Here is a 19420-nt window from a genome sequence, read left to right as displayed (position 1 = left end):
CATTTGATCCAATAATCTAATCCATACAGTTTTCTGTTTCCAAAACTACGATCTGTAACAAACATAGTGGACTAAGTTTTGTAGACTTTACCCTTTGCCAAACTTGTAAAAAAAATATTTAAAAAATGTTGTTTAAAAGGAATGCAAGGGCGACGCGCACTTCACAGGTAAGGCGTTCCCTAACGGAAATATGCAAATAAATGCTTAGCACGCGCCAATAGGATCTCACTAGCTCGTGCTTGGCTCTGCCCACCTCCTTGTTTGTTATGTACATTAGGATTTAATTTGCTCACGTTGGAAACGTCAGGCGATGGTCTATCTTGGGTTAGCGAGTTATACCAATCTTTGATAGATAGGGACGTCCCAAGGATCCCGGATAGCTTGGACCATAATGATACAGCAGTGCACAGCTGATAGATGTTAGCCAGCCAGGCAGTGTAAAAATGTTAACAAGCTAGCTGTCACAAATCCGGGGAAGATACACAATTTTTCTGAGGAGACTGCTTCAAACAAGTAAATGATCCGGCCAACAATGGAGCAGATACACGGCTTGTCGTCGTCTTTTGTATTCTTCCCGAACCATCGTTTTGGCTAAATGTCAATGTCATCTCATACAGCTAGCTAGCTAAATAGCTAACTAAGGCCAGTGAGAGCTTGCTGGTGACTACGGTAAGTTATCACTTGTTGTTTAGGCTGTTTAAAAATATATATATTTAGCTAAGCTAAATGCTCACCTTAATATATTTTCACTGTAGTGTATTTATTTATCTACCTAGTTTGGTTGCTAACTTTAGTGGAAATGTCGATCACTGAACAGTTAGCTAGCTAACGTTAGCTAGCTTTCTAGCGTTTAGAGGATGTAAAAACATGAATGTTTTAACTAGCTAACGTTATCTTTTCCCCTACCTGGCTGTGTCTGTTGGTTATTTATTGATTCATTGGAACCAAGCTTTGTGTCTAACTGACAGCCTGTTAAAATTGTATGTTGATGGTACAATGTAACATTGTTACAAGCTCATTCGTAAATAGTACGGCTGTGACGTGAGATGCATGACATAGTAAACATGCTGTCTAGTTTACTATAGTAAACATGCCATCGATTCCCCACCACATACAGTACCAGTCAAAAGTTTGGACACATACTCATTCAAGGATTTTTATTTATTTTTACTATATTCTACATATGAAATAACACACATGGAATCATGTAGTAAGCAAAAAAGTGTTTAAAACATTTTAGATAATTCAAAGTAGCCACCCTTTCCTTGATGACGGCTTTGCACTTGGCATTCTCTCAACCAGCTTCATGAGGAATGCTTTTCCAACAGTCTTGAAGGAGTTCCCACATATGCTGAGTACTTGCTGGCTGCTCTTCCATCACTCCACGGTCCAACTCATCCCAAACCATCACAATTGGGTTGATTTTGGTGATTGTGGAGGCCAGGTCATCTGATGCAGTACTCCATCACTCTCCTTCTTGGTCAAATACCCCATACACAACCTGGAGATGTGTTTTGGGTCATTGTCTTGTTGAGAAACAAATGATAGTTCCACTAAGAGCAAACCAGATGGGATGGCGTATCGCTGCAGAATGCTGTAGTAGCCATGCTGGTTCACGTAAGTGTGTCTTGAATTCTAAATAAATCAGACGGTGTCGCCAGCAAAGCACCCCCACCATCACACCTCCTCCATGCTTCACAGTGGGAACTACACATGCAGAGATCATCCATTCACCTACTCTGCGTCTCACAAAAACACGGCTGTTGGAACCAAAAATCTCACATTTGGACTCATCAGACCAAAGGACAGATTTCCACCGGTCTAATGTCCATTGGTAATATTTCGTGGCCCAAGCAAGTCTCTTATTGGTGTCCTTGTTTAGTGGTTTCTTTGAAGCAGTTTGACCATGAAGGCCTGATTCATGCGGTCTCCTCTGAACAGTTGATGTTGAGATGTCTGTTACTTGAACTTTGTGAAGCATTTATTTGGGCTGCAATTTCTGTGGTGCAGTTAACTCTATTGAACTTAACCTCTGCAGCAGAGGTACCTGTGGCTTATGTACCTGTGGCTCTTCCTTCCTGTGGCGCTCCTCATGAGAGCCAGCTTCATCATAGTGCTTGATGTTTTTTTACGACTGCACTTAAAATTTTCCGGATTGACTGACATTCATGTCTTAAAGGAATGATGGACTGTCATTTCTCTTTGCATATTTGAGCTGTTCTTGCCATGATATGGACTTGGTCTTTCACCAAATGGGACTATCTTCTATATACCACCCCTACCTTGTCACAACACAACTGATTGGCTCAAACGGATTAAGAAGGAAAGAAACTCCACAAATTAACTTTTAACAAGGCACACCTGTTAATTGAAATGCATTCCAGGTGACTACCTCATGAAGCTGGTTGAGAATGCCAAGAGTGTGCAAAGCTGTCATCATGGCAAAGGGTGAGTACTTTGAAGAATATAAAACATATGTTGATTTGTTTAACACTTTGTTTTGGTTGCTACATGAGTCCATGTATGTAATTTCCTAGTGAAGACACCAAAACTATTCTACAATGTAGAAAATAATCAAAATAAAGCCTTGAATGAGTAGGTGTCAACTTTTGACTGGTACGGTACTTGTCAAAATGGTCTATGATTTAAAGAATGTCCCCGTTAATAGATTAAAATTATCTTTGTTACATGAAGTTATCTATGTCAATTCTGGTTTTGACACTGCAAGAGTTGTTGTAACAATGCTACGTTATAACATTGTCACGCAGTCCAAACAGTTGCCCAACAGTGGGAGGAGAGGTGTGTGTGACTGACTTCTTGACTGCTGGCTCCTCTGGCATTTCACCACCACCAACAGAACCATGACTACATCAGGTTGCTGCCACCTGCCTGGCTCCCTGTGTGACTACTCAGGCAGCGCCGACCTGCCCAAGGTGGTAGAGGAGCCAGATGCTGGCCAGGCCCAGTACGTCGCCAAGGTTACGGCCAAAGACGGTCGCTCACTCTCCACTGTTGTCAAAGCTGTGGGCTCACAGAGGTAAGGTGGTTCCTCGAGAGGGTTCTACTCAGACACATTTCAGTTGAATGCCGTCAGTTGTACAACTGACTAGGTATCCCCTTTTCTGTGAATGTATGGCTTCCTGAGACAGTCCCTTTGCTTCTGACATTAACCTAACATAGCAGGCATAAAATAGTAGCATTTCTTTCTTTCTTGTCCTGACAAGAAAAAAATTAACTGTTGGAGGTTCTCTTCTGCACTGTTGAACCAATCCAGTTAATGTGGAGGAGGAAGTTAAGATGGAGTGTCGCCAAAAGCGGAAGTCACGTCACAGGCTCTCATTCCATTTCCTCGAAATACCGGATGAATTTGGTTGTTACCGACCACGCAGAGGGTGATCTGATATGTACACAATTTCTTCGTTGGAGATTAACAATGGACAAATACACAGTTGAAGTCGGAAGTTTACATGCACCTTAGTCAAATACATTTAAACTCAGTTTTTCACAATTCCTGACATTTAATCCTAGTAATAATTCCCTGTCTTAGGTCAGTTAGGATCACCGCTTTATTTTAAGAATGTGAAATGTCAGAATAATAGTAGAGAGCACGATTTATTTCAGCTTTTATTTCTTTCATCACATTTCCAGTGGGTCAGAAGTTTACATACACTCAATTGGTATTTGGTAGCATTGCCTTTAAATTGTTTACCTTGGGTCAAACGTTTTGGGTAGCCTTCCACAAGCTTCCCACAATAAGTTGGGTGAATTTTGGCCCATTCCTCCTGACAGAGCTGGTGTAACTGAGTCAGGTTTGTAGGCCTCCTTGCTCGCACACACTTTTTCAGTTCTGCACACACATTTTCTATAGGTTTGAGGTCAGGGCTTTGTGATGGCCACTCCAATACCTTGACTTTGTTGTCCTTAAGCCATTTTGCCACAACTTTGGAAGTATGCTTGGAACCATTGTCCATTTGGAAGACCCATTTGCGACCAAGCTTTAACTTCCTGACTGATGTCTTGAGATGTTGCTTCAATATATCCACATAATTTTCCTGCCTCTATTTTGCCATCTATTTTTTGTGTGTTCTCCGGCTTGCAAGCCTCCCCCTTTTTCCTCCAAACATAACGATGGTCATTATGGCCAAACAGTTCTATTTTTGTTTCATCAGACCAGAGGACATTTCTCAAAAGTATGATCTTTGTCTCCATGTGCAGTTGCAAATCGTAGTCTGTTTTTTTTATGGCGGTTTTGGAGCAGTGGCTTCTTCCTTGTTGAGCGGCCTTTCAGGTTATGTCGATATAGGACTCGTTTTTACTGTGGATATAGATACTTTTTACCTGTTTCCTCCAGCAACTTCACAAGGTCCGTTGCTGTTGTTCTGGCATTGATTTGCGCTTCTCGCACAAAAGTACGTTAATCTCTAGGAGTCAGAACGCGTCTCCTTCCTGAGCAGTATGACAGCTGCGTGGTCCCATGGTGTTTATACTTGCGTACTATTGTTTGTACAGATGAATGTTGTACCTTCAGGCGCTTGGGAATTGCTCCCAAGGATGAACCAGATTTGTGGAGGTCTCCAATTTTTTTATCTGAGGTCTTGGCTGATTTTCTTTTGATTTTCCCATGATGTCAAGCAAAGAGGCACTAAGTTTGAAGGTCGGCCTTGAAATACATACACAGGTACACCTCCAATTGACTTAAATTATGTGAATTAGCCTATCAGGGGTTTCTAAAGCCATGACATAATTTTCTGTAATTTTCCAAGCTGTTTAAAGGCACAGTCAACTTAGTGTATGTAAACTTCTGACCCACTGGAATTGTTATACAGTGAATTATAAGTGAAATAATCTGTCTGTAAACAATTGTTGGAAAAATGACTTGTCATGCACAAAGTAGATGTCCTAACCAACTTGCCAAAACTAAAGTTTGTTAACAAGAAATTTGTGGAGTGGTTGAAAAACAAGTTTTAATGACGCCAACCTAAGTGTATGTAAACTTCCGGCTTCAACAAATGTATACACTGCTCAAAAAAATCAAGGGAACACTTAAACAACACATCCTAGAACTGAATGAAAGAAATAATCTTATTAAATACTTTTTTCTTTACATAGTTGAATGTGTTGACAACAAAATCACACAAAAAGAATCAATGGAAATCCAATTTATCAACCCATGGAGGTCTGGATTTGGAGTCACACTCAAAATTAAAGTGGAAAACCACACTACAGGCTGATCCAACTTTGATGTAATGTCCTTAAAACAAGTCAAAATGAGGCTCAGTAGTGTGTGTGGCCTCCACGTGCCTGTATGACCTCCCTACAACGCCTGGGCATGCTCCTGATGAGGTGGCGGATGGTCTCCTGAGGGATCTCCTCCCAGACCTGGAGTAAAGCATCCGCCAACTCCTGGACAGTCTGTGGTGCAACGTGGCGTTGGTGGATGGAGCGAGACACGATGTCCCAGATGTGCTCAATTGGATTCAGGTCTGGGGAACGGGCGGGCCAGTCCATAGCATCAATGCCTTCCTCTTGCAGGAACTGCTGACACACTCCAGCCACATGAGACCTAGCATTGTCTTGCATTAGGAGGAACCCAGGGCCAACCGCACCAACATATGGTCTCACAAGGGGTCTGAGGATCTCATCTCGGTACCTAATGGCAGTCAGGCTACCTCTGGCGAGCACAGATGTAGCCTGTGTGGTCCCCCAAAGAAATGCCACCCCACACCATGACTGACCCACCGCCAAACCGGTCATGCTGGAGGATGTTGCAGGCAGCAGAACATTCTCCACGGCGTCTCCAGACTCTGTCACGTCTGTCACGTGCTCAGTGTGAACCTGCTTTCATCTGTGAAGAGCACAGGGCGCCAGTGGCGAATTTGCCAATCTTGGTGTTCTCTGGCAAATGCCAAACGTCCTGCACGGTGTTGGGCTGTAAGCACAACCCCCACCTGTGGACGTCGGGCCCTCATACCACCCTCATGGAGTCTGTTTCTGACCGTTTGAGCAGACACATGCACATTTGTGGCCTGCTGGAGGTCATTTTGCAGGGCTCTGGCAGTGCTCCTCCTGCTCCTCCTTGGACAAAGGCGGAGGTAGCGGTCCTGCTGCTGGGTTGTTGCCCTCCTACGGCCTCCTCCACGTCTTCTGCTGTACTGGCCTGTCTCCTGGTAGCGCCTCCATGCTCTGGACAGTACGCTGACAGACACACAAACCTTCTTGCCACAGCTCGCATTGATGTGCCATCCTGGATGAGCTGCACTACCTGAGCCACTTGTGTGGGTTGTAGACTCCGTCTCATGCTACCACTAGAGTGAAAGCACCGCCAGCATTCAAAAGTGACCAAAACATCATCCAGGAAGCATAGGAACTGAGAAGTGGTCTGTGGTCCCCACCTGCAGAACCACTCCTTTATTGGGGGTGTCTTGCTAATTGCCTATAATTTCCACCTGTTGTCTATTCCATTTGCACAGCAGCATGTGAAATTTATTGTCAATCAGTGTTGCTTCCTAAGTGGACAGTTTGATTTCACAGAAGTGTGATTGACTTGGAGTTACATTGTGTTGTTTAAGTGTTCCCTTTATTTTTTTGAGCAGTGTATATATCACACACACAAACACACACAGTACCAGTACCAGTCAAAAGTTTGGACACCTACTCATTCTAGGGTTTTTCTTTATTTTTACTATATTCTACATTGTAGAATATTAGTGAAGACATCAAAACAATGAAACAGCACATATGGAATCATGTAGTAACCAAAAAAGTGTTAAACAAATATATTTTAGATTCTTCAAAGTATCCACCTTTTGCCTTCATGACAGCTTTTCACACTCTTGGCATTCTCTCAACCAGCTTCACCTGGAATGCTTTTCCAACAGTCTTGAAGGAGTTCCCACATGCTGAGCACTTGTCCGCTGCTTTTCCTTCACTCTGTGGTTTGGAATGACTTGGACCATCTCAATTGTGTTGAGGTCGGGTGATTGTGGAGGCAAGGTCATCTGATGCAGCACTCAATCACTCGTCTTCTTGGTCAAATAGCCCTTACACAGCCTGGAGGTGTGTTGGGTCATTGTCCTGTTGAAAAACAAATGATAGTCCCACTAAGCTCAAACCAAATGGGATGGTGTATCGCTGCAGAATGCTGTGGTAGCCATGCTGGTTAAGTGTGCCTTGAATTCTAAATAAATCACTGACCGTGTCACCAGCATAACACCCCCACCATCACACCTCTTCCATGCTTCACGATGGAAACCACACATGCGGAGATCATCCGCTAACCTACTCTGCGTCTCCCTAAGGAAAGTTTTCCACCGGTCTAATGTCCGTTGCTCGTGTTTCTTGGCCCAAGCAAGTCTCTTCTTATTGGTGTCCTTTTAGTAGTTGTTTCTTTGCAGTGATTTGACCATGAAGGCCTGATTCACACAGTCTTCTCTGAACAGTTGATGTTTGTGTCTGTTACTTGAACGCTATGAAGTGTTTATTTGGGATGCAATTTCTGAGGCAGTATGAACTTATCATCTGCAGCAGAGGTAACTCTGGGTCTTCCTTTCCTGTGGCGGTCCCCATGAGAGACAGTTTCATCATAGCGCTTGATTGTTTTTGCGACTGCACTTGAAGAATCTTTCAAAGTTCTTCACATTTTCCAGATTGACTGACCTTCATGTCTTAAAGTAATGATGGACTGTCTTTTCTCTTTGCTTATTTGAACTGTTCTTGCCATAATATGGACTTAGCCCTATTTGGTAAAGACCATCTTCTGTATACCACCCCTACCTTGTCATAACACAACTGATTGGCTCGAACACATTAAGAAGGAAAGAAATTCCACAAATTAACTTTTAAAAAGACACACCTGTTAATAGAAATGCATTCCAGGTGTCTACCCCATGAAATTGGTTGAGAGAATTCCATGAGTGTGCAAAGGTGTCATCAAGGCAAAGGGTGGCTACTTTGAATCTCAAATAAACAAATCAAAATATTTTTTATAACACTTTTTTTGGGGTTACTAAATGATTCCATATGTGTTATTTCATAGTTGTCATGTATTCACTCTTATTCTGCAATGTAGTCAAAATAAAGAAAAACCCTTGAATGAGTCAACTTTTGACTGGTTGTATATGGCCTAATTATCAATATACTAAGTCATCTCATATTTAGCATATCTGATAAATGAATTTTGTATATTAAGTAAATGTCTCCAGTTTATATGTACATTATAAACTGGGTGGTTCGAGCCCTGAATGCCATGGCTGTTAGCCAATCAGTATATCAGACCGTATACCATGCGTATGACAAAACATTTATTTTTACTGATCTGATTATGTTGGTAACCAACTTATAATAGCAATAAGGCACCTCGGGGGTTTGTGATATATGGCCAATATACCACAGCTAAGGGCTGTTTCCAGGCACTCTGCGTTGTCGTGTATATTAACAGCCCTTAGCCATGGTATATTGACCATATACCACACCTCCTCGGGCCTTATTGCTTAAGTATATCATGTGTTTTGAAATGAGTGGTTTCTAAGCACAATTTCTCTCCCCTATTTGACCAGTAATGAAGGCATGTGTCGGATCTGCCACGAGGGGGCCAGTGGTGAGACGCTGCTCTCCCCTTGCGACTGCACAGGGACCCTGGGTAAGGTGCACAAGAGCTGCCTGGAGAAGTGGCTGTCGTCCTCCAACACCAGTTACTGTGAGCTCTGCCACACAGAGTTCACTGTTGAACGGCGACCCCAACCCCTCACACAGGTACAACATTGGCACTGTGTGTCTGTGAGTGAGTCCTCAATCACCATAATAATGACGGGGAAAAAGACTGTAATAGTAGTGGACCTTTCCTTGCATCCTCCCAGTGGTTGCGGGACCCGGGGCCTCGCAGTGAGAAGCGCACGCTGCTGTGTGACATGGCCTGCTTCCTGCTCATCACGCCACTGGCGGCCATCTCAGGCTGGCTGTGTCTGAGGGGAGCCCAGGACCATCTGACCCTGAACAGCCGGCTGGAGGCTGTGGGACTCATTGCCCTTACCATTGCCCTCTTCACCATCTACATCCTCTGGACACTGGTAACTAGGCCCCACACACAGACCAGATACACATGACATTTTAGTAATTTATCAGACGCTCCTATCCAGAGTGACTTATAGTTAGTGCATTCATCTTGAGAATGCTAGGCGGGACAACCACATCGCAGGCATAGAATTTATTTTTTTTCCTCAACGTAGAAGCAAGTGCCGGTTAAGTGTTCTTTTATGTTATTTATATATATATATGTTTTTGAGGTGGGGGTGGTAAGGAGGATTATTTAAGATACTTTGAAGAGTTATGGTTTCAGATGTTTTTGGAAGATGGGCAGGGACTCTGTCCTACTTTCAGGGAGCAGCTGGTTCCACCATTGGGGTGCCAGGACAGAGAAGAGCTTGGACTGGGCTGAGCGGGAGCTGCCCTCCCATAGGGGGTGGAAGGGCAAAGAGACCTGAGGTGGCAGAACGGCGTGCTTGGGTTGGGGTGTAGTGTTTGAGAGTAGTCTGAAGGTAGGGACGGGCAGTTTTTCTTGCTGTTCTGTAGGTAAGTACCATGGTCACACATAACACACACACACACCTTATCACACACTTTACACCACCTTTGTTAATTGGCAGCATTTTTTTTTGCAGTATAAATATGTGCTTTACAATAGCTATTAGTACATTTTGTAAGACGAATAAGACATTTTGTGTTTTTGATTTTTTTTCTTGTCTGTGGAGTTCTGTGCCCTTCCCATTTTATATTCAGGAGAGACAAGTAAAGTGCCAACAAAAATATTTTTTTGTCTGCCACAATCTTTTCTCTCTACTCTAGAAAGACTACTGTACTCTGAAACAATACTTACAATAGTTACAAAATCAGCAACTGAAGCGGAACCATTTTGTAGACCAAATGTCATGCAATATGTTTCACGTCGTGATTTGCACAGGGTTGGGGTCAATTCCATTTTAATTCCAGTCAATTCAGGAAGTACACTGAAATTCCAATTATCTTCACTGCTTTTCAATTAGGAAGAATTGGAAGTGGGTTTGCTCTCTGAATTGAAATGGAATTGATACCTGGTTGTAAGGCCTGCAATAGCAACCATATATTCAGAGAATCTGCTCTGTGCAGGTCATATCAAATGTCTAGTTTCATTGACGTCTGTCTCCGTGCCCCTCAGGTATCGTTCCGCTATCACTGTCAGTTATACTCAGAGTGGAGGAGGACCAATCAGAAAGTGCGCCTGCTAATGCCCGACATAAAAGGAGCGCACTCCACCCAACATTCCGTGCCGACGAAGTCAACCAAGAAAATGACTGACGAGACCATCGTATGAGCAACGAGCGACGTGTTCTCGCAAATAAAGTGTTTTATATAACTCGAACTTCTGCGCTTAAGGACCATTCTGGGGGATTCTTTTTCCATATTCATTTTTGAAGCACTTGAGCCCAGATATGAACTGTAACCATTTTGATTTTGGGACATTTTGGACTCGTAGAAGGACGTGTCACTGATGTCATCGCCGGATTATGAACACTGGACTGGAACGTAAGGTCACGGCCAATAGCGGGATACAGCTGATGCAGCATGTTAATACAGTAGATCTGAAACTTACTACCCCCCCTCCTTCACAATGTATTTAGCTTTTTTTGGACAACTGCCATCCAATAGACTGATGAATTTACTCACTCAGAACGACCAAGTCTAAATATGATGTTCTCTGTTTTTAAAATCTTTGGCCTTTGGAAGCTGGTAGAAGTTGGGGGGAGGGGAGAGAGAGAGTGGGCTTTGGTGTCAGTCAATGTATGCAAAAGTATTTGATGTAATTTTAGTCTTCCTGTTGCACTCCTTTGAGTAAGCTGGGTCATTGTGGAATTAAATATAAGGGACTCACCGTACAATGGCTTGCATGTGTAAAATGTAATGTGTGCTGAAACTCTTCGTGCTACTTATACAGGAGTATTAGATCGGTAACGATCTAGCTCCCGCATGGCGCAGGGGTCTAAGGCACTGCATCTCAGTGCAAGAGGTGTCACTACAGTCCCTGGTTCAAATCCAGGCTGTATCGCTTCCGGCTGTGATTGGGAGTCCCATAGGGCGGTGCACAATTGGCCCAGCGTCGCCCAGGTTTGGCCGTCATTGTAAATAAGAATTTCTTCTTAACTGACTTGCCTATTTAAATGTAAAAAAAAAAAAACTACGACAAAAAAAACGTATATATGTAGGAGACCCCCACTCCATACCACCACCTAGTGGATATTTATGGGATTACTCTCCTTGCAGGTCCAGAAGGTACTGAAGGAGTAAAAAGTAAACAGGTACCATGAAAGAGATCCATTCAACTACTTGTATTGTAAAATTTAATTTCATGGCATAATGTAAGTGAACAAGCTATCAAAAACCAAATATATATTACACAAAATGAAGAAAGTCGGCACACACAACACTTTGAGATGACAGAAAGGGAGGGATGGTGATGGTCGTCGTAGGTTACAGGTTCTGGCAGCACTGCAGTTTGTTCCCTTTCTGGTCTGTGGTGGGTGGAACACTTATGTCCACCACATTATTTCCAGGGGACTCGTCATGGGCGGACCGCTCAGCGATCTGCTTCTGCGATACGATGCGATAGATTTCTGCGGAGAGTAGACTAGACTGTTGTGGTGCATCTCAATACTTCAAAGAGGATTTCTTTCCTATTCTCTAGTCTACTTAATCTGCACGTGTCTAAAAAAAGTTGGGAAATGTCAAAGCAATTAGCTTTGCTCTTGTACTGTACCTGTAAGGATGTTTTTGAAAGCTTCCTCTACATTTGTTGAATCCAAGGCTGAAGTTTCAATAAAGGATAGAGTGTTTTTCTCTGCAGGGTTAAAGAAAAGGCAAAGTGAGTCACACATCAAGAAATTGTTCCAGGACAGAATCCTTCTGAACTACACATTGAGGCTCACTCAATATGCTGCTATGTCCCAATACTATATTCTCCTCCCTTCCCTTGTGATGACCACTGATTATAAAAGTTCCAGATAGGTGAAAGCAACTATATGGTGTTGCTCTCATTTCACTTTCACACTATCCATCTCTTCAGTGGTCACTTAGTACCACAAAGTATAAAGAGGAGACTCTTCCAAGATTGTCCCAACAAGCCCTTATACCCCTGAGCCTGGTCCTAGATGCCATGGTCCTACATGCCATGACAATGACCATAGGAGTTAGCAAGACGGCACAACTAGATCTGGGACCAGGCTATGTTTCCTCTGCCAAAAGATGCAAGTACCTGCAAAAGTCCGGGCCTCGTCCGTGGGCACGGCCCTGAGATGGCGCAGGTCGCTCTTGTTGCCTGCCAGCATGATGACGATGTTGTTGTCGGCATGATCCCTCAGTTCCTTCAACCAGCGCTCCACATTTTCATAGGTCAAGTGCTTGGCGATGTCATACACTAGGAGAGCACCCACTGCCCCTCTGTAATAGCTGTAGGAAAGAGACTGCATATCAATCTCAATGCACAAACAGACAATAATGTATGGGTCCCAAGTGAGGCTCCAAGTCAGGCACTGATTGATGATGAGGCTAGTAATCGGCTAGTGCTCAACAAACCCGATCTCGGAGAGCTATAGGGTATGCAGGTTTATGTTCCACACTTCAACCCAGCACTAAAACACTTGATTCAACTAATCAAGGACTTGAGCAGTTGATTTATTTGAATCACCTTTTACCTCTCTGAGACTATGATTTGAGACCACTACATTATACATAAATGGCGCCGGAGAAGAAAGCAGATGTTTTACGTGCCCCCAACGATTGTGTTGTTTTATAATTGTTTATTTGCGTTGTTTGTAACTTATTTTTGTTACTTATTTTGTACATAATGTTGCCGCTACCGTCTCTTATGACTGAAAATAACTTCTGGACATCAGGACTGCGATTACTCACCACGGACTGACAGAATCCTTTTTTTCCTTTAACGAGTCTGACGAGCCTGACACGAACGATATACTGCTTTCTCGGGAACAGGCCCAGACCCATGATTTCCGTTAAGAGGAGGCAGAGAAAAAGGGGCCAGAGGGCGGGCTGCCTTCTGAGAATTTGTAGATGATCCAATAAACCCCCCACTTCCTTCCATTCTGCTAGCAAACATGCAATCTTTGGACAGTAAAATAGATGACCTACGCGGAACATTAAACTACCAGCGGGACATTAAAAACTGTAATATCTTATGCTTCACTGAGTCGTGGCTGAACGACAACACTATCAACATACAGCTGGCTGGTTATACGCTGCACGGGCAGGATAGAACAGCGGCGTCTGGTAAGACAAGGGGTGGTGGGCTATGTGTTTTTGTAAATAACAGCTGGTGCACGATATCTAAGGAAGTCTCAAGCTATTGCTCGCCTGAGGTAGAGTATCTCATGATAAGCTGTAGACCACACTATCTACCTAGAGAGTTTGCATCTGTATTTTTCGTAGCTGTTTACATACCACCACAGACTGAGGCTGGCACTAAGACAGCATTGAATGAGCTGTATTCCGCCATAAGCAAACAAGAAAACACTCACCCAGAGGCGGCACTCCACGTAGCCAGGGACTTTAATGCAAATTTCTATCAGCATGTTAAAGGTGCAACCAGAGGGAAAAAAAACTCTGGACCACCTGTACTCCACACACAGAGACACATACAAAGCTCTCCCTTGCCCTCCATTTGGCAAATCTGACCATAATTCTATCCTCCTGATTCCTGCTTACAAGCAAAAATTAAAGCAGGAAGCACCAGTGACTAGATCCAATAAAGTGGTCAGATGAAGCAGATGCTAAGCTACAGGATTGTTTTGCTAGCACAGACTGGAAAATGTTCCAGGATTCCTCTGATAGCATTGATGAGTACACCACATCAGTCATTGGCTTTATCAATAAGAGCATCGATGACGTCGTCCCCACTGTGACCATGCATACATACCCCAACCAGAAGCCATGGATTACAGGCAACATCCGCACTGAGCTAAAGGCTAGAGCTTTCAAGGAGCGGGACTCTAACCCGAAAGCTTATAAGAAATCCCGCTATGCCCGGCGACGAACCATCCAACAGGCAAAGCCTCAATACAGGACTAAGATTGAATCATACTACACCAGCTCTGACACTTGTTGGATGTGGCAGGGCTTGCAAACCATTACAGATTACAAAGGGAAGCACAGCCGAGAGCTGCCCAGTGACACGAGCCTACCAGACAAGCTAAACTAGTTCTATGATCGCTTCAACGCAAATAACACTGAAACATGCATGAGAGCACCAGCTGTTCCGAAAGACTGTGTGATCACGTTCTCCGCAGCCGATGTAAGACCTTTTAAACAAGTCAGCATTCGCAGGGCCAGATGGATTACCAGGATGTGTACTGTGAGCATGCGCTGACCAACTGGCAAGTGTCTTCACTGACATTTTCAACCTCTCCCTGTCGGAGTGTAATACCAACATGTTTTAAGCAGACCACCATAGTGCCTGTGCCCAAGAACACTAAGGTAGACTGCCTAAATGACTACTGACCTGTAGCACTCATGTCTGTAGCCATGAAATGCTTTGACAGGCTGGTCATGACTCACATCAACACCATTATCCCAGGAACTCTAGACCCACTCCAATTTGCATACCGCCCCAACAGATCCACAGGTGATGCAATCACTATTGCACTCCACACTGCCCTTTCCCACCTGGACAAAAGGAACACCTTTGTGAGAATGCTATTCATTGACTACAACTCTACATAGTGCCCTCAAAGCTCATCAATAAGCTAAGGACCCTGGGACTAAACACCTCCCTCTGCAACTGGATCCTGGACTTCCTGATGGGCCACCCCCGGGTGGTAAGGGTAGGTAACAACACATCCGCCACGCTGGTCCTCAACAAGGGGCCCCTCAGGGGTGCGTGCTCAGTCTCCTCCTGTACTCCCTGTTCACTCACGACTGCACGGCCAGGCACGACTCTAACACCCTCATTAAGTTTGCCGATGACACGACAGTAGTAGGTAGGCCTGATCACCGACAACGACAAGACAGCCTATAGGGAGGAGGTCAGAGACCTGGCCGTGTGGTGCCAGGACAACAACCTCTCCCTCAACGTGATCAAGACAAAGGAGGATCGAGCACGCCCCCATTCTCATCAACGGGGCTGCAGTGGAGCAGGTTGAGAGCCTCAAGTTCCTTGGTGTCCAACAAACTTACATGGTCCAAGCACACCAAGACAGTCGTGAAGAGGGCACGATAAAACCTATTTTCCCTCAGGAGACTGAAAAGATTTGGCATGGGTCCTCAGATCCTCAAAAGGTTCTACAGCTGCACCATCAAGAGCATCCTGACTGGTTGCATCACTGCCTGGTATGGCAACTGCTCGGCCTCCGACCGCAAGGCACTACAGAGGGTAGAGCGAACGGCCCAGTGCATCACTGGGGCCAAGCTTCCTACCATCCAGGACCTCTATACCAGGCGGGGTCAGAAGAAAGCCCTAAAAATTGTCAAAGACTCCAGCCACCCTAGTCATAGACTGTTCTCTCTCGCTACCGCACGGCAATCAGTACCAGAGCGCCAAGTCTAGGTCCAAGAGGCTTCTAAACAGCTTCTACCCCCCCAAGCCATAAGACTCCTAAACACCTAATCAAATGGCTATCCAGACTATTTGCAATGCCCCCCTCTTGTACACCGCTGCTACTTTCTGTTGTTATCATCTATGCATAGTCACTTTAATAACTCTACCTTCATGTACATATTACCTCAACTAACCAGTGCCCCACACATTGACTATGTACCGGTACCCCCCTGTATATAGCCTCGCTATTGTTATTTTGCTGCTGCTCTTTAATTACTTGTTACTTTTATTTCTTATTCTTATCCGTATTTTTTTTAAACTGCATTGTTTGTTAGGGGTTCGTAAGTAAGCATTTCACTGTAAGGTCTACCTACACCTGTTGTATTCGGCACATGTGACAAATAAAAATGTATTTGATTTTGATTACTCTTTTCTGTGATCCTTGCTGACAATCATTTCATTTTCAAGAGGCCTCAACAGGCCGTCTTGAGGGATCCCACACGACTTACGCGGAGGTGATGGCTCTGTAACGTTCCTGTCCAGCCGTGTCCCATATCTGGGCCTTTATCGTCTTCCCATCCACCTGGATGCTGCGGGTGGCAAACTCCACCCCGATGGTGCTCTTACTCTCAAGGTTGAACTCATTCCGTGTGAACCGAGAGAGCAAATTACTCTTTCCGACGCCCGAGTCCCCAATTAACACAACTGTTGATAAAGAAACAGAGAGAGATATGGAGAGACAGATAAAACACACTGGCTGAAATGTATTTAGCCTAACGTCAGATGAGGTAGCCTAGTCAACAGGTATTTCACAGATGTACTAGTATCCAGGATCCTGGGCTAGAACTTGGATGTTTGCATTCTTCACCATATGTAACGCGGCCCACCCACCTACGACCGTGTTACATAATGCAGGTTTTCATTTTTCAATCCTTCACTCCCATTGACAATATTGAATAAGTGGATGGCTGAAATCGACCCATTTTGAAGTGGCATGTGTCTGTATATCTCTGTCAATATTTCTATGCGCTGATGGATCTTTTGGTTAATCGGTTGCCCTTAATTAATCAAGGAGACATAATGGTTGATGCACAGTTGGAGTGATATCCAACATGTTTACAGTGGGACCCCATGATCACTGTTGAGAAGCACTGAGCTCAATGATACAATCAGAGGCTGACAGAAACAGCCTATTATATTTAGCTGAGATGTCAGGAGTAGGCCTGGCAGTCAGAATGGGGCTGTTGAGGTGGAGTCCTTTTTGATTTCTCTCAGTACAGGAAATCAAGGTGAACTTTGGCCGTGTGGCATCACACTGCTGCTGCAGGAAGCTGATAACATGCTCCATCAAACCTGAATTGACAATTGTGGGACACTTTGGTTTCCTGTTTTCAACCGGGTTTCTAAATTATGGCGAGGGAGGAAGAGCAGAACCCTTCATTCTCAGATGTCTAGTCCACAGAGGATACTCTGTGTCACATCATAAATAGACCTCTATATGGGGTGTCAGTGGCAAACTGCTGGGTCATTCGATATCATTTCAGCAAGCCATGTCACCCACCATCTTTGATTGTTCTGAAATTGTTTCTGTAGTTAGAAACAGATAAGATTAGCTTTCCTGAAACATTATTTTGTTGAAATATAATTAGATCTCAGAAATTAAGCTAATTGATTGCACCATCGAACAGGAGAAGCAAGCAACAGCATGAAGCGCAAGCCTCTGCTATGCACTGTACATTCCACAAGCATTGCCTTTTTCACCTCTTAGCTGTGTAACCCAAAACCTAAGTTACATTGTGATTGGACAAAAGCAATGACTGTACAGCCCCTCCCTAGAACTTATATTTTTTTGAGGAATCCCAAAAAATGATCAATAGCCACCCACAGACCCCCCACACCCCATGCTAATCCCACCCCAACAACCAGTGCTTTAAAAAATCTGTTGTGTCATAAATGCTCACATGATAAACTACATGACCAAAAGTATGTGGACACCTGCTTGTCCAACATCTCATTCCAAAATCATGGGCATTAATATGGAGTTGGTCTCCCCTTTGCTGCTATAACAAACATCTATTCTTCTGGGAAGGTTTTCCACTAGATGTTGGAACATTGCTGTGGGGATTTGCTTCCATTCAGCCACGAGCAGTAGTCGGGAACTGATTTAGGGCGATAAGGCCTGGCTCGCAGTCGGTGTTCCAATTCATCCCAAAGGTGTTTGATGGGGTTGAAATCAGGGCTCTGTGCAGGCCAGTCAAGTTCTTCCACATCGATCTCGACAAACCATTTCTGTTTGGACCTCGCTTTATACACGGGGTCATTGTCACGCTGAAACAGGAAAAGACCATCCCAAACTGTTGCCACAAAGTTGGAAGCATAGAATCGTCTAGAATGTCATTGTATGCTGTAGAATTAATATTTCCCTTCACTGGAACTAAGGGACCTAACCCAAACCATGAAAAACAACCCCAGATCATTATTCCTCCTCCACCAAACTTTACAGTTGGCACTATGCATTCATACAGGTTGCATTCTCCTGGCATCCGCCAGATTCGTCCGTCGGACTTCCAGATTCATCACTTCAGATTCATCGCTCCAGAGTCCAATGGCGGCGAGCTTTACACCACTCCAGCCGACGCTTGGCATTGCGTATGGTGATCTTAGGCTTGCGTGTGGCTGCTCGGCCATGGAAACCCATTTCATGAAGTTCCCGACGAACAGTTATTGTGCTGACGTTGCTTCCAGGGGCAGTTTCGAACTCGGTAGTGAGTGTTGCAATCGAGGACAGACGATTTTAACGCCCTACGCACTTCAGCACTCAGTGGTCCCGTTCTGTGAGCTTGTGTGTTCTACCACTTCGCAGCTGAGCCGTTGCTGCTCCTAGACGTTTCCACTTCACAATAACAGCACTTACAGTTGACCGGGGCAGCTCTAGTAGGGCAGAAATTTCACGTCTGAGTTGTTAAGATGCCACCTTTCTATGACGGTGCCACATTGAAAGTCCACTGAGCACTTCAGTAAGAAGACATCTATTGCCAATGTTTGTCTATGGAGATTGCATGGCTGTGTGCTCGATTTTTATACACCTGTTCAGCAACGGGTGTGGCTGAAATAGCCTAATCCACTCATTTGAAGAGGTGTCCACATACTTTTCTATATATAGCGTATGTCAAAACATTTCACTGTCAGCTGAACACAAACATCCACAATTACAGTAGGTCTAGGCCTACATAAATGCAACATTTGCATATGGGCCAACTGGCTCCAATTAACTACAAAAAATGTAACTTCATATAGCTCTTTCAAACATAAAATGGAAAACAGACTTCGTGTCAGTAATCGATTTACAAATAGTAACTCTTTTATGGGTTTATCAAAGTTGATCAAGTCAAAGAGGCAACGCAGATAGGGTGTTGCATCTTACTTACAGATATAACTGCGGGCGTTGTTACAATGTTACAATGACAGCATTTATGTGGCCATAGTAGCAAACGTTTTCCACCAGAGACTGATACAATGTTTCTTTTAAAACCATTCCTCCAAACTATTTGTTATGATTCGTTCAAAAGGCTGATGTCTGATTTGTCTTAAGAATTAAACAATCACATAATTATTGAAGGCGCTATCAACGCGGGGCTGCAGTCATCAACATGTACCTTTGAACAAGAAGTCGTATTCATCGTCTCTGTTCCCCATTCTAGACGAGGCCGCTCCAACGCTTGTTCCGGAAAATAATTAGTAAAATAGTTTGTCTCTGAATTACCTGTAAATGACATAAATTTCAAAGACAACGCGCCAATGCTGCCTGTCAAACAGGCTGACCGCAGGAAGAGCGTCTCCCCGAAA

General features: G+C 44.1%; 2 protein-coding genes across 6 annotated transcripts; one reads left to right on the top strand and one right to left on the bottom strand.

Annotated features, from left to right (window-relative positions):
- The first annotated feature begins 278 nt into the window (after positions 1-278).
- Positions 279-10907, top strand: LOC115156756 (E3 ubiquitin-protein ligase MARCH2). 5 transcript variants are annotated; one of them, XM_029704416.1, is made up of 6 exons: positions 279-669; positions 2769-3037; positions 8556-8751; positions 8856-9065; positions 9376-9533; positions 10190-10302. In XM_029704416.1, exons 2-5 carry the CDS (start codon positions 2862-2864, stop codon positions 9511-9513), a joined length of 720 nt encoding a protein of 239 aa, XP_029560276.1. In that variant the 5' UTR covers positions 279-669; positions 2769-2861; the 3' UTR covers positions 9514-9533; positions 10190-10302. The 5 variants fall into 5 exon arrangements, with proteins under 5 accessions (XP_029560276.1, XP_029560275.1, XP_029560274.1 ...); XM_029704415.1 differs by having other exon boundaries at positions 9376-10302; XM_029704414.1 differs by lacking the exon at positions 9376-9533 and having other exon boundaries at positions 282-669; positions 2858-3037; positions 10190-10907.
- A 445-nt stretch (positions 10908-11352) lies between these two features.
- On the bottom strand, positions 11353-19420 carry LOC115156755 (ras-related protein Rab-11B-like). The gene is made up of 5 exons (XM_029704411.1): positions 19231-19420; positions 16084-16279; positions 12281-12474; positions 11786-11866; positions 11353-11642 (listed from the first exon to the last, which is right to left on the bottom strand). Exons 1-5 carry the CDS (start codon positions 19268-19270, stop codon positions 11500-11502), a joined length of 654 nt encoding a protein of 217 aa, XP_029560271.1. The 5' UTR covers positions 19271-19420; the 3' UTR covers positions 11353-11499.

This window comes from Salmo trutta, chromosome 21, assembly GCF_901001165.1.
Source record: "Salmo trutta chromosome 21, fSalTru1.1, whole genome shotgun sequence".
Classification (NCBI taxonomy): domain Eukaryota; kingdom Metazoa; phylum Chordata; class Actinopteri; order Salmoniformes; family Salmonidae; genus Salmo; species Salmo trutta.
The sequence above is the reverse complement of the archived record's forward strand: the minus strand, read 5'-3'. Positions and strand labels throughout refer to the sequence as shown.

Excerpts from the sequence above, each read along its gene's own strand:
- LOC115156756 (XM_029704414.1), top strand. The coding sequence starts at position 2,862 with ATGACTACATCAGGTTGCTGCCACCTGCCTGGCTCCCTGTGTGACTAC. Across the intron at positions 3,038-8,555 it reads AAAGCTGTGGGCTCACAGAG|TAATGAAGGCATGTGTCGGA; the intron begins GTAAGGTGGTTC and ends CTATTTGACCAG. Across the intron at positions 8,752-8,855 it reads GACCCCAACCCCTCACACAG|TGGTTGCGGGACCCGGGGCC; the intron begins GTACAACATTGG and ends GCATCCTCCCAG.
- LOC115156755 (XM_029704411.1), bottom strand. The coding sequence starts at position 19,270 with ATGGGGAACAGAGACGATGAATACGACTTCTTGTTCAAAG. Across the intron at positions 12,475-16,083 it reads TACAGAGCCATCACCTCCGC|CTATTACAGAGGGGCAGTGG; the intron begins GTAAGTCGTGTG and ends TCTTTCCTACAG. Across the intron at positions 11,867-12,280 it reads CGAGGCCCGGACTTTTGCAG|AGAAAAACACTCTATCCTTT; the intron begins GTACTTGCATCT and ends TTAACCCTGCAG.